Raw genomic sequence first — 14647 nt, 5'->3', positions numbered from 1 at the left:
CATGTTCTCAGTGTTTAGAGTAGTTCTCTGTGTTTAATTGCAGACCTCAAAAGAGGACCTTCTACAAGCTGATTTTGAAGGAGCTTTAAAGTTCTTCAGGGTTCAGCTGCCCAAGAGATACAGAGCTGAGGAGAACGCCAGGAGACTGATGGAACAAGCTTGCAACATTAAGGTAAGGGCAATTTTCATTTCCGCTCATTCACCCAGGGTTCTTACAGAAAAAGTAAGGTACAGTGTATAAGAATGACAGTAGCACGTGCAAAGTAAAGTAATGAGATCGTTAATTTATTACTTTTTGTATATGTATGTATATCTGTACACACTTGTTATATTTAAAGAAAGTACAGCACAGAGCTTTGGCACATGCTTAATAATTAAAATAGTAAACTTATGATCGAAAAATGGAATGGTCAAAACTTGCTAATTCATTGATTTATAAATAGTGATAGCACTAAATAATGAATCAAATATCTGATGATCATCATGGTTGTATATTATTTGTTTCACCCTGAAGCTATTTATTTGCAGAATGCCACTCTCTGTATAAAACAACTGTAGTGGAGTAGAAACTTAGTTTTGTTAGTCTATCAAGCTTACCAAGACAGAACATCTTTTTTATGTTCTATGCTACCAAGACACCCAGAGGATGTACTCTGTACACCCAGAGGATGACCCAGGAAAGAGCCATGTGATGGGTTTTAACATTTGATCTTGAAATAAGTGGTTTTGTTACTTCTTGAAGTGTGAACACTGATGGGAAATGTGTGTTTGGTGTGGTCCAGTAATGGGCTGAGAGACCATGACCATAATGAGACCATGTGAACAGAAAGATTGCTCCTCTAGCACTCTGCTTTTTATCTCTCTCAATGTGTTTATTCGCTTGCTTTACTGCTGCTTGATTTCGTAGTTTGCTAAATAAGGTATTTTTTTTCATACTGATTAAAACACCGATCGCAGGCGAGCCCCCTCCCTACCCACCTCGCCTCCCCAGGTGCCCTTACACAATAGGTTTGAGGCCCTGGAGCTCAAGAGACAGGGTGGTGAGGATGCGGGGGAAAGTCCACACAGGAGGCTGTCAAGGGCAAGAAAGTCAACTCCATGCCTCAAAACTTCCTCCACCAGGAAGGAAAGAAGGGTAATGGTCGTAGGCAACTCCCTTCTGAGGGGAACAGAGGGCCCCATATGTTGGCCGGCCTCTACTCTTAGAGAATTCTGCTGCCTGCTTGGGGCCCAGGTCAGGGACATAACCAGGAAACTTCCTGACCTTGTTCGCCCCTCTGATTATTACGCGTTAGTGATAATTCAGGCTGGCAGCAATGAAATTGCTGAGAGAAGCCTGAAGGCTATCAAAAGGGACTTCAGGGAATTGGGGCAGTTACTGGATGGAGTAGATGCGTAGGAGGTGTTTTCCTCTATCCCTTCAGTGGTGGGGAGGGATACTGAGTGGACCTGGAAGGCCCAGCTGGTCAACACATGGCTGAGAGGCTGGTGCCATCACAAGAATTTTGTTTTTTTTTGATCATGGGGAGGTTTTCTCGGCACCTGGCCTGATGGCTGCTGATGGGTCCCAACTGTCCCAAAGAGGGAAATGAATTCTAGCCCGGGAGCTGGCAGGGCTCATTGAGAGGGCTTTAAACTAGGTATGAAGGGGGACATGGGGGAAATGAGACTCGATAGAGATGAGCCTGGGGAAGCAGCCCCGGGGTTGGGGGTGAGGACAATGATGCAACTGAAGTGCATCTACACCAATGCACACGGCATGGGCAACAGACAGGAGGAGCTGGAAGCCATGGTGCGGCAGGCAAACTATGCCCTAGTTGCCATCACTGAAACGTGGTGGGACCACTCCCACAACTGGAGTGCTGCAATGGATGGCTACAAGCTCTTCAGAAAGGACAGGCAACTCGGGAGGGGCTGTGGCATGGCTCTCTATATTAGGGAGTGTTTTGATGCTGTTGAGCTCGTTGTTGGGAATGATAAGGTAGAGTCCCTGTGGATAAGGATCAGGGGGTTAGCCAACAAGGCGGACATCTTGGTGGAGGTCTGTTACAGACAGCCAAACCAGAATGAAAAGATGGATGAGGCATTCCACAAGCAACTGGCAGAAGTTGTGCAATTGTTAGCACTTGTTCTCATGGGGAACTTCAACTTCCCAGACATATGCTGGAAATACATTACAGCCCTGAGGAAGCAGTCTAGAAGGTTCCTGGAGTGTGTGGAAGACAGCTTCCTGACTCAGCTGGTTAGGGAGCCTACCAGAGGGGTGCCCCACTAGACCTGCTGTTCATGAACAGAGATGGACTGGTGGAAGATGTGGTGGTAGGGAGTTGTCTTGGGCAGAGTGACCACAAAATGGTAAAGTTCTCTTCTTGGTGAAGTCAGGAGGGAGGTCAATAAAACTGCTACCTTGGACTTCTGGAGGGCAAACTTTGAATTGCTCAGGACACTGGTAGGGAGGGTCCCTTGGGAGTCAGTCCTGAAGGGCAGAGGGGCCCAGGAAGGCTGGACGCTCCTCCAGAAGTCTTCAAGGTGTAGGAGCAGGCTGTCCCTGTGTGCCATAAGATGGGCCGGCGGTGAAGAAGACCGGCATGGCTGAACAGGGAACTTTTGGTGAGTGTCCGGGAGAAAAAGAGAGTTTATGTCCGGTGGAAGAAGGGGTAGGCAATGTGGGGAGAGTACAAGGAAGTTGCCAGGATATGCAGAGAAAAACTCAGGAAGGCCAAAGCCCACTATGAGCTCAACCTGGCCACTGTGGTCAAGGATAACAAAAAATGTTTTTATAGATAGATTAACAGCAAGAGGAGGGCCAAGGAGAATCTCATTCCTTTACTGGATGTAGGGGGGAACATGATTGCTGAGGATAATGAAAAGGCTGAGGTTCTTAATGCCTTCTTTGCATCTGTCTTTACTATGAAGCTGGTGAAAGCCTGGAACACAAGGCTATGAGGAGCGGCTGAGGGAACTGGGGTTGGTTAGTCTGGAGAAGAGGAGGCTCACGGGAGACCTTATTGCTCTCTACAACTCCCTGAAAGGAAGGTGTGGGGAGCTCGGGGTCAGCCTCTTCTCACAGGTAACCAGTGATAGGACAAGAGGGAATGGCCTCAAGTTGCGCCAGGGGAGGTTCAGGTTGGAAATGAGGAGACATTTCTTCTCAGAAAGAGCAGTCAGGCATTGGGACGGGTTGCCCAGGGAGGTGGTGGAGTCACCATCACTGGGAATGATTAAGGAGAGGTTGGACATGGTGCTTAGGGACATGGCTTAGTGGGTGATATTGGTAATAGGGTGATGGTTGGATCAGATGATCTTAAAGGTCTTTTCCAACCTTAATGATTCTACGATCATGTGAGACAGTGGGCCATGCCAGACTAATGTTTATTCCAGACAGAAAAAAGGTTTTGTGAAAAGATATTTCTAAAAATTGGACTTGAGATTTGTGCTCTGTTGCTGAAAGAGAGTATTTGGGAGTAAAAGACTACAGTTTCATTTTTAGTGTTCAGTCCTTTGCTCAGTTCTTTAAAATGAGTAATTTAAGAATTTATCAAGTACAGTAACATTATGTTGTTTACTGAGTGCATATTTTTCTGATGAGAGGTTAAAATAGAAGTCCTCATGCTACTTTTTGGAATAGATGTTTATCGATTTTCTTGGGCTTGCCTTTCTAATTTTCTTCTTGTACAATACATTGCAAGCCATATGATATTTTTCATGAAATTTTCAATTTGTACTGGGTATGTATTTCTAAGATGTGTTTTATTGGAAAGTATTTTGAAATGCATTTGAGGCAGATGGTAAGTGCATAGTGCCCTGAATGGGTTCAGCACATGGGGCCTTTTAAAAGGAGGGAGTGAAATTCTGAACTCCTCTGTAGGTGGATTCAGGATCAAGAATTATGACCTGGGATTAGCAGAGATGGGAAACAGTAGAAGATTCAAGCTACCTTCTGCTGTGTTAATAACAGCCCACCCTTGCAAGGAGCCTAGCTGGGTTCTACTTGCCCACTGGGCACGCAGTGCATTCCTTCATTCAGCGTAAGACGTAGCAGGGGATCAAAACTGTGTCCTGAGCAGTCTTCTGATAGTTAGGCTCAGAACAACTAAGCCTGTGGAGAAGCATATTCTGAGATTCAGAGACTTTTAGTTGTTTGTCATCAGGATTAATAGCATAGTTTGGAAAACTATGGGAGGAACTCTGGACATCGGGGGATGTTGAAATCAGTGAGTAGCGTGTGGGTACTCTCATGGAGAACTGAGGTGGTCTGAAATAGGGTCATGACTTGTCTTAGCCCAGTGAATGAAGGTTTGCTTACAGCAGCTCTCTGCCTTTCTGAGTCACAAGCCTGCATGTGGGGTTATGCAGTGCCCATTTCCATCAAAAGTGGCAGAAAATGTGGAAGACTTACATGAATGTAATGCAACAAAACCCAGCGCGAGATCTTATTGGAGGAGAGGGTGGTACTTACTTGGACTACATCTGTTTTCGCTCACTTGCGCTCCTTCTGTCATGGATTTCACGCACGCCGGTGGCCACGCACTCACCACTACCAGGCCTCCTGCTTGGCCAGGTGCACCTGTGTGTGGTGAGGAGGGCCAGTGGCTGTAACGTCCTCACTATGTCTCTTGGGTTCCTCTTGGCCAACATCAATAAACTGCTTGTTAGGCAAGTTCTTTGCCCTCTTTAAGAGCGGGACTTTTCTTATGGCACAGTCTTTTCCCGCAAAGCTTGCTTCCTTTAGCCTCTGGATCAGTCACGTCGCAGCCCCTTGCCTCTGCTTCCTCCTTGCGGGTGTGTTGGAGGCTTGTGGCCTGTTCTGGTGGCAGGGCTGGTGCGTGGCGGCTTTGCTGCCCGCTCCAGCTGGCTGGGCATCTCTCGTGGGGCCTGAGCAGCGTGCGGCCTTCTGCTCGAGGTGTGGCAGGATGCTTCTCGTCTGCCACTTGGGCTGCTGTCTCTTCCGCCCTCATGTGTCAGCACTTGCCCTTTTCCTAGCCCTGTCTCTATTGTTTCTTCTAGTGCTTTTGCAAGCAGATGCTGCCATTCGTACTTCTTTTAGACTGCTCTCAGTATTTGTTACGCATCCCTACTGAGTGATTATGTGGTGCCTTGACTCTGTTAACTTGATGTCCCACATTAAATTAAAACACAAGGGTTGAACTGACTTCACATTCACAGTTTTTATTTATTTGGATCATTTTTCTCACTTTTGCCAAGTAGAATGTCTTTAGAGAGCCAAGTCTGAATCAAGGGAGCGTGACCTCTGACTGCAGATGGCACATTAACTGTTTGATAGGCAGTAAAGAAAATCAGCTCATGAGGAAGAAAGTGATGAGGAGTAACCAACATGGATTTATGAATGGGAAATGATACTTAACCAAGCTGATAGCCTTCCATGACGAGATGTCTGGCTTGGTGGATGAGGGGAGAGCTGAGGATGTTGCTTATCTCAAGCACAGAAAGATGCTGTCTCCCATAACATCCTCATAAACAAACTGATGAAGAGGTGGACTGGAATCTGGCTGAGCTGCTGAGTTTAACGGGTTGTGGTTAGCAGGGTGAACTGCTGGAGACCAGCCACTGGTGTTGTACCCCAGGGGCTGATACTGGGATATTCTTCAGCTTCTTCATTAATGACCTGGAGGATAGAGCAAAAAGAATCCTCAGAGAGTTGCAGATGTTTGTTTTTTTTTAACTTCAGTGGTGATCAGACACAGTAACAGGTTGTCCGAAGGGAGTCGTGGAGCCTCCATCCATGGAGATACTGAAAACACAACTGGTCCTGAACAGCCAGCTTTGCCTAACTCTGCTTTGGGTAGGTGGGCTGGACAAGATGATCTCCAAAGTTCCCATCCAGCCTCAATTGTTCTGTCATTCTTTAATTAGTTATAACGGGGTCTTTATTTACAAACAGGAACTAATAATTACAGAAGTTGACATGCTCAAATAAGAAATTACGGTCTTGATAGTTATCACTACAAGAGGTCGTAGGGACTGCAGAGGTTACGTGAAGAATAGTTGGCTGTCTTATTGAATGCAGCAAAACCTGTTCTGTTAAAAAAGGCAACAAACAAAACCATTAAACGTGTATTTTCTGTTGTATAAATCAGGCACTGTGTGTCTTCCACTGCTTCTCACTAGTGTATTAGTATTTGTAGACCAAACACCAGATGTTTGTAGGGTGAGCATCACACAGTAAGTGCCAGGGAGTGTTTTAGGTTTGTAAACTAATGACTGAGGCATAAAAACTTGAGAATAGAGTCATGGTGTAGTCAGACTTCATATTCATGCTATATCTTTTCGAATATTTCTTTTTCTTTTTTTTTTTTAATTCCCAAATTACTACAAAATGGGAGCTTTAACAAGTAATTATCCACCTCTTGCTTTTTTTCTTTTTTTCTTTTTTTTTTCTTTCTTTTTTTTTTTTTTTCTGCCATGAGCTCTGTCATGGTTCTAGAGAAGGCAAAAGAAAAAAGGCGTGGCGTTTTTTCCCCTTAGTTTCACACTTAAGTTTAACTCATGATTTCAGGAGCTAACCCTTAGATTTTAAAGGTGCTATATTGGAAATAGTAGTCTTGTCATCCTATTTTAAGAACAAATTTAAAAGAATTAGCATCAAACTCTTCCTTGAGAACAATTCTGTGAATACAAAGAAAAAAATCCTATTAATTGAAAATTGTATTTAAAATGTGCTAGAGCCTGTCTCATTCAATTAAGGACTATCCATGGTGATCACCCACCAGGTCTGAATTTCCATCATTTACCACTGAGGAAATCATTGTGATCAAAGTCAGTGGAATTAGAAATAACGGCAGTATTTCCTGGCATGTGATCGTTGGATAGAATTCCGTGGTTTAGGAATGTTCTGTAGTAATTCATACTGTAAAATAATATTGCCTAAGAAGCTTCCTTTTGGTTTCCACATATGTGTGTTACATAATTGCAGAGTAGGGTCCCACTGATACCTGGCTGATGTATTATATCCATCATTTGCAGAATATAAGTTTTATTCAGGTCAAAGAGACTGAATTTGTGAAGATATCTGCTGAGACTCTTACGGTAGATAGAGACCTGCATTGCATAAATTTCCCAGCTCAGAAACAGCCAAACAGAGGAGAAATACATTAATCCTCTAAGTAGGATGTCAGATGCTAATTTAAGGGTTAATAAAAATTTAATAAAAGATGAAAATGACAAAAGATTAAATTTAGAGTTAATAAATGGGAGATTTTCCTCCTTTGTTTCCTGTTGGTCTTCTGCTCTGTAATGACCATACCTTCCATTTTGCAATGGCCTTTACAGAGGGAGGGGCATATACCTCCCAGAGCATCCAGCAAGCTTTACAGTTGTAAAAATGGGCTTGAGAATGATAATTTCCTACCTGACCAGAACATCTTGCATGTTATGTCTCTGTGATAAAGAGCTACCCTAGAATGATGAACAGTGCTTTTTGTGCTCATGCTCTTGGGGTGATGGTGGAATTCAGAGTTTTTTCTACGTGTCTGGAAACTCAGTGTGATGAATGAATGAAGAAAGAAAGTTTATTCTAGATGAATGAAGGTTAAACTTAATGTTGCTGTTTTATTAAGACAATAACACATTTCACATACTAGCTCAATCTGTCTCAGTTACATTTTGCATCTCCTAATGCAATTTCTCTTGCAGAGATCTGTGTATGTCCTAAGGAAAGTGTCATGTTGTTTGATTTTAATACAGGAAGCCTATCACCTCTATTCTTACGCTTGACTTCAGTCAGTTGAGTTGTAGATTGGGACAAAGTAAGGGGCATTGTGAGATTTTCTCCGTAGGGAAATGTCTTGGTTTGACAGTACTCGAGTGAACTCAGAGAGTTCTGCTCGTTTCTGTCCTGGGGTCTTTCAAAGACGAGGAGTTGGCATTCAAACCGTGTTACATTGCAGATCTAGAGATGCCCTGCGGCTGAGCGTAGCAGACAGGTAAGTGGAGAGCTACCGGGAACGTCACTGTCGGCAGCCACCTCTCTGGGCCTGTGAAGGTTGGGGGAAGCCATGGGAGAGGCTCTACAAGCACTGAGTAAAAGAACCTGCAGGACAGATTGTGTAAAGGGCAGCTGCTGCAATGACACCTTCTTTTATGTAGCCCAGGAATACCAGTGTCACCTTTTCTACTCTGTCATCATCATGAGTGGCTGGAAAGACCTGGCAGATTGAAGTTCTTGTAGGAGAAGCCACTTCTTAGCCATGTAATGTTCTCCCCTCACTGGAGGAAATGCAGCTGCTCAGCAGACCCAGCAGTGCTACAGGGTTGCTGCTCTCAACACCTCAGAAGCAAATGGCCTTGAGAAAAAAAAATGGTGCTTTTTCAGTGTGTAGTGGGTTTGCTTGGCAACGTTTTGGTAGCGGGGGGGCATAAGGGTGGCTTCTGCGAGAAGAATCCAGAAGCTGCCCCATGTTAGATAAGGGGCCTGCCGCTGGCCAGAGCTGAGCACCCCCACAGCTGGTCTTGTAACAAAAGCTGTGTCTTGGCTCATGGAGAAACTGCGTGAGCAGAGCCGAAGGTCGGTCGCAGGAGCTGTGCAAAAGTTCTCCTTTCAGGGTAGTTCTTTGTGTAGTTTTAAAACAGACTTACTTTAATAATGTCGCTATTTCAATGTTTTGAATTCAAACCAATGTTTTGAAGCTAACACCTTGCTGTTGTGGGTGAATTACTTTATTCACACATCTGTTGCTGTTTTATCTGGAAGCAACTTTTTGCAGACATGGTTTAACAGGGAATTACTTGTTGGTTTACGTCAGTTTTAGTGGAAAGGAGGAAAAATACCTCACTTGCTCTCCTGTTCTCTCTCTAACACATCCTCTCTCTTTGGGTTTGTATGTATGTATGTGTATTTATCTAGTTATTCAGGTTTTCTTGCTATTGTGAGAGATGGTAAAACAACACAAATGCAGCAGAAAGCAAAAGAGATACTATGGAAAGGCTCTGAAACTGCACAAGCTTTTTATTCCTTTGGTTCTTCCAGCAATATATCTAATTCATCTTCCAATATAAAGGACAGGAAAAAAATTGCTCATTTATCAACCTCTCAAGAAAACACCAAACCAAACTGAAAAGAATTGTGTTTAGATCTATAGAAAACCCTGCAGTGTCTGGTTGTGATTTCTTATTAAAAGCCAATGATCAATTCCATTTATGTCTGCGCTGTTATCTCTGTAGTGCAGGATCCTATTGTCGCTGTAAGGAGGGTCATGTTTTTCAATGCGTGCTCTGTTTTCAACTTTAGCTTCTTCCTTTCTGCTTGGCTTTGTGGTATAATGCAGCACGATGACCTGGCATCTGAAAATCATATTGAAGTGGCAACAGTGGTGCAGTGGATTTAGATGTTTAATACTATTGTCACCTTGCTGATAAGTGTTAACAATGTAGGAAGAGTCATGCATTTAAAAAATCACTTTCAGCTATGAAATACTTATTTGAACTCTACATATCTAGTTTTCCAGTGAGCAGACATGATGATTGCATTCAGTACTGAGGTTAGATTTTCATGGTGTATAAGCATTAGGAAAACTTCTCTCTCTCTCTCTTTTTTTTTTCATTTGCTTTGAGTTGGCATTGTAAATTGAATCAGGTCTATTGGTAATTTTTATCAACAGGGAAAGAATATGATTTTCTTATTAATAATTGCATATAATCACATTTTCACATTTTAACCATCTAAAGTATCTTTGCAACCAGACTGAATACAAATTCAATACAAATTTTGGTGTCCTTGTAGTACTCATTTGCCTGCATATGTACTTGTACTTCTCAGAGTAATGCCATCAACAAGAAGAGTGTTGAAGATGAGGGTTTTTAAAGTACTATATAAGTTTGAGATGGAAAATTGGATAGAAATATCCATTGTCCAGATTCCCAGCAACTGTATGACAGTATATATCATTAAAAGATTTGCACTAGATAGTGTAAGTTTAGTTGAGTAAGGTGTTGACATCTGGAAAATATTCCAAGCATTGACAACTGAAAACTGTTCCATGGTCCAGCAGGCCGCAGGTAGCATATATTCTATATATTTTAACTTTCATTTTGTTCAGCTTCATGCTGTCAGGAGTCACAGCTGTCCAGAAGGACAGATGTTTCCCCTTTCAGACCCACAGAAGGAAGGCATGCTCAGAAGGTCTTTTGGCTCAAGCTTCTTGAATCTGGCTCTTTCCATCTGCATGAATAATAACTCCTTTGCATCCTCAGATCTTGGATGAATAGCTCCTCTGTTTCTTCAAGAAAACTTACGTGCTTTTTCTAGTAATGTCTCAGAATATCTGTGTGTGATAATTTCTCTCTGAACCTGCATTGTTAGCTCTCACACGGGAGAAGGACGCAGCCATAGGGTCAGATGGATAGCACAAAGGTGCAGATTATCTATAGAGATTGCTTTCCTCCAGAGTAACCTTAAATTAACCTGACCTTAATTCAGAATGACTGAGCATGTCAAACCTAGCAAACGTATTTCATTGCATGTTGTATTTCCAAAAAGCTCATTTGGATTATGCAAAACTACTACGATTTTAAGTTGAAGCTTTATTTTTTCTAGGAGAAACTCCAGATTTTTTGGAGAGGAGGGGGAAAATAAATGTAATCTTCCATCCTCTTTGTGAAAGGGATGCTGAAAATAGTACAGAGAACGATAGATAAAGGTGGCATGGACTCTCACTGACATTTCTGTCTTCTGTCATCTTTTACATGATTTGTCTAAAATAACTCAGTTCTATGAGTAAGAGAAAGTGAAATTTTTTCCCAAGTTCAATAGGACACATTTGAATCCCATATGCAGGTTGGCTGGGAGATTATGTTAGGTCCTGACTAACCTCCTGTATGGTGACAAGTTAGGGTATTGTACAAAAAGTTTTCTATATCCAGTGGTCTGAAGGACAAGTGGTTGCAGAGTATATAGAGTCACAGTTAACACTGTGAGCTTAATAGTCATCTTAGTTGTTCTTTAGAAGAGAAAGTCTAAACTCTCTCATCCTTTGAAGGAAAAAACACCCAAATAAAAGAGCTACCTGTAACTGTTTCTTCTGAGGGATGCCTTGAGTCTGAATATGGAGAAAGACTGTGATGTTGAAGTCCAGCAGGTTTGCAGTACCTCTTGTTCACAGTAAGATGTGTTTCTCTTTTAGACACTTCTGTGATGCACAAGAGGCTGTAGAGGAAAAACAAATGTATCCCAGGATCGATACTTATGACCAGACTGAAAAATAAACAAAAAGCTAGGCTTTCATGTTTTGTGAAGGAAGACGTAGTTAAAAGTGTACGTTCAGAAATGTCTAGAAATGAGCCCCATGCTTATATTGGCCAAACATTCCTTCAGCAGCAGCAAAGCTGTTCAGGCTTAAGAAGGCAGAAACCTTCCAGGAGGTGGAAATTCATCTCTGCTTCTCTTGGGCTCATTCAAGCAGTCAGACCTGAGGAAACGGGTAGCATCTCAGTAGTAAGCAGCACAGCTTACTTCCGAGGTAACTTGGAAGAAATCTGTTTCTTCATATACAAAAGACCCTGGTGCCAAGATGCTGAAACCTTTGCTAACCTAAGTCTTTGTCTTGTCTGTGATAACCCATTTTTTGTCTTGTCTGTGATAACCCATTTTTCAACTGCAGGACCCCACAGAATATAGTGTCTTTATTCTTTTACAGCTCAGTTCCTGTACCCAGATAAATGCTGTATTCTCCCTTCTGAACGGTGGGGGAAAAGCTCTGTTGTCTGTTGGAAGCTCCTTGCTAGCAAAGAGAGTTATCATCTATTTCTATGCCTAGAAATCTTAGAAAATTTGCATTTGGAAGAGATTACATTTTGGCAGAAGTTTCAAGCTGCCTTGTGTCATATTTGATCAACCTTTCCGATATGCATCTTTGTCAGAAGTACTGTGATTATTTCGTTTCTACAGATGTTACAGAATTTAAAGCTTAAATTACTGGAAACGAGTCTTGACTTACACAAACCTCAGGTAATCCAGAGTCAATTACTACTGCATGGGGTAACTTAGGGGAAAAAATGAGTGATTCATTCTCAGTGTAGTGCAGAGGGCAGTTGGGTCTGGTCTGTTATCTGAGAAATTAAATAAAGTAACAGAATTCTGAAGCACTATGCCATAATGAGACCTAACGCTAAACTTTAAAAAATGAAATAATAACAATAAAAAATGAAATAATAATAATAAATTAAAATTAATAAATCAAATAAATCAAATAAATTAAATAAATTAAAATTAATTAAATAATTAATTAAATAAATTAAATAAAAAAAAGTTAAAAAAAAAACAAAAGGTTGACAATATTCCTTTTTTTTTTTTTTTCCCAGAGCTTTTGCAAATAAACAAAGAAAAGACTCTGGGGACAGTGTCTTTGTGCAGTTTTTTGCTGGTGCTCGGTTTCTCAGGCACCTGCAGCTGAAGTTCTCCACTTTAAAAATAAGTGTACAAACAAAACTAAGTATAGAAAAGTGGCAGTATGCATTTTATAAATGCAAAGGTCTGCAGTGACGGCAGCTTTTAGAACTGAGGTCCCTATTAATAACTTCCCATTACAAAGCCTGGGTACTATTTTTGCCACTATTGATACAGTTCTAAGTTAAATGCAGTGAGTGATTACTTGATTGTTATCTAAGCAATATGCAGCTACTGGAGTAGAAGTTTAGCTGAGTGCTTTGTAAGGCAATATTCACATTTTTAGGATTTCCTTGTTGCTTTGCTTCAGGATTCTCTGTTGTCCTGAAGTTAATTCATTTCAATTTTGCTGTGTTATAGGCTTGTTTCTCTTGTGGAGAGTAAGTTGTGTAGTAAATATAGGGTTCAACTGTTTATATAATTTAATTTGTTTGTGTTTGGGCTTAAATAAATGCAGGTGTATTGAGGACTTGAGGAACTCTTGGGGGTTTTGGGAGGCTGGGAAGGGGTTCCTACTCCTCTTTGCTTACACTTCCCCAGTTCCTCATCTCCACAACAAAAAGTAAAAGGATAGGAAAAGGTTAAAAAGCGTTACTGTGGGTCAGGTTGTTGGGAAACCTTGCCAACGTATCAATGATTTTTCTGTTCAATTGTTTAAGCAGCAGATGAAGATTCAGTCCTCGTAGTGGTTTCATATCTGTTTATAATTCTTTCAACTTCTTTGCTTACTTAATGCAATTTCCTTGACAAAAATTCTTAACCAAAATTTGACTCTGCAAGTGAAGTTAGTCAAAAGCCGTGGGGAAAAAAAACACAAAACACCCAAGCAACAGAAAATCTCATCTCTGAGTAACTAATCGGCATAATACATACTCTCTTAAATTGGGAGGTGTAGGGCACATTCGGTGTGCGTACATGACTCAGGCCCAAAGACAGCATGTCACATTGAGTCACCCAGTTACTGTGACAACAGAGCTGCAAACCCGTCAGCTTCAGCAGACCTTTAGCCCAGCTGCATCTGCACATTTCACCACACTGTAGGGGGATATTCTTCGCTCCTTTCCCAAACAAGAAATAGAGGTGTGCTTCCATGAACAGAGATAAGACGTGGCTGACATAGCTTGGAGGCCTTGACCTCTGAGAAAAATAAAACTATAGCTAAAGTTCTTAGCAGAGTCAAGTGATTGTCTGAACAGCTCTTTCTTAATCCCAGAAATCCTTTTGTTAACCCATAGCTTAGAGCACAAGATCAATGACCTTATCGTCCATCCTCCTGAGGAACAATTTTACAGCAGTCTGAGAAAGCCACCTGATTGTGGCTCATGAGATGCTTCATCCTTACACAGTAGGGAATATCGATTATCTCAGCTAGTCAAGAGTCAGGGAAGAAATTGGAAACGGATCAAGGCTTTGATTCCTAAGTGGCTAACGAGAATGCTTCGTCCTGCTTGCTCACGCTGACATGCTCCCTCTCTCCCCAAAGGTAGCTGGTTGCAAGATACTGTGTTCAATAACATCTGCATCTTCTGATAAGCTATCTTCCTCACTTTAGGCTCTTTTTCCACCGTTAATGGCACAAGAAAAAATTATTGTCAGGCTGTTAGTTTTGATGACTTTGCAATCTGTGTGACCTGTCAGAAATGAGAAAAATCATCACCCTCTCGGTGCTGTATTACTTTAAGTAGTCCTGAAAATAGTACATGTGATTTCTTTATTCGTGACGTAGAAATGAAAGGGAGCTTCTTGCACTGAGGAGCTGCAGTTCGATGCCTGCAGAACATAGATCCTAGCAAACTGGTTGCAAGGAAGAAAAGAGAAAACAGTCATCCTTACATAGGCCCATATGGACACAAATCTCATCACTTTTAATAGCAGCAGAATGTTCAGAGGCACTTTGGGCTTTTGTTTCTCTTGTAATACAAGGTGAAATTCAAGCGTGTGTTGTAATGAACTTCCTCCAAGTGTACATAATTTGTTCTTTCCTTTTCCAAGCACAGCTTGAAGCAGAGAATGTTCCTTTCTGAGGAGGAGGGACATGGATCAAGAAAGTACATCTTGCTGGGGACAGTTTGCGTCTCCCCCAGCAGGGTGCTTTGATGATGGGCTCATGCCAAGGCAGTGACTCTCTAGCCCAGTGGAATCTCTTTTTGCAACCTGTTTTGTCATTCTGCCCTGAGATGCACCAGAGCCTTCTCTCCAGCTGCTGTGACAATCCTGACCACTTCAGGACTCGACCAACAGGTGCCT

At 42.0% G+C, this 14647-nt stretch overlaps 1 protein-coding gene across 7 annotated transcripts in view; it reads left to right on the top strand.

Annotated features, from left to right (window-relative positions):
* The window catches only part of RABGAP1L (RAB GTPase activating protein 1 like), a 248438-nt gene that overhangs the window by 184467 nt on the left and 49324 nt on the right, over positions 1 to 14647 (top strand). For all 7 annotated transcript variants that reach the window (XM_067001789.1, XM_067001790.1, XM_048073418.2 and 4 more), the window contains one exon: positions 44 to 172. In XM_067001789.1, the coding sequence (XP_066857890.1) occupies positions 44 to 172 (129 nt within the window). The remainder of the gene's footprint in view (positions 1 to 43; positions 173 to 14647) is intronic.

The sequence above is a fragment of the Anser cygnoides genome, chromosome 8, assembly GCF_040182565.1.
Source record: "Anser cygnoides isolate HZ-2024a breed goose chromosome 8, Taihu_goose_T2T_genome, whole genome shotgun sequence".
Classification (NCBI taxonomy): Eukaryota; Metazoa; Chordata; class Aves; order Anseriformes; family Anatidae; genus Anser; species Anser cygnoides.
This window is presented reverse-complemented; position numbering and strand designations above follow the sequence as displayed.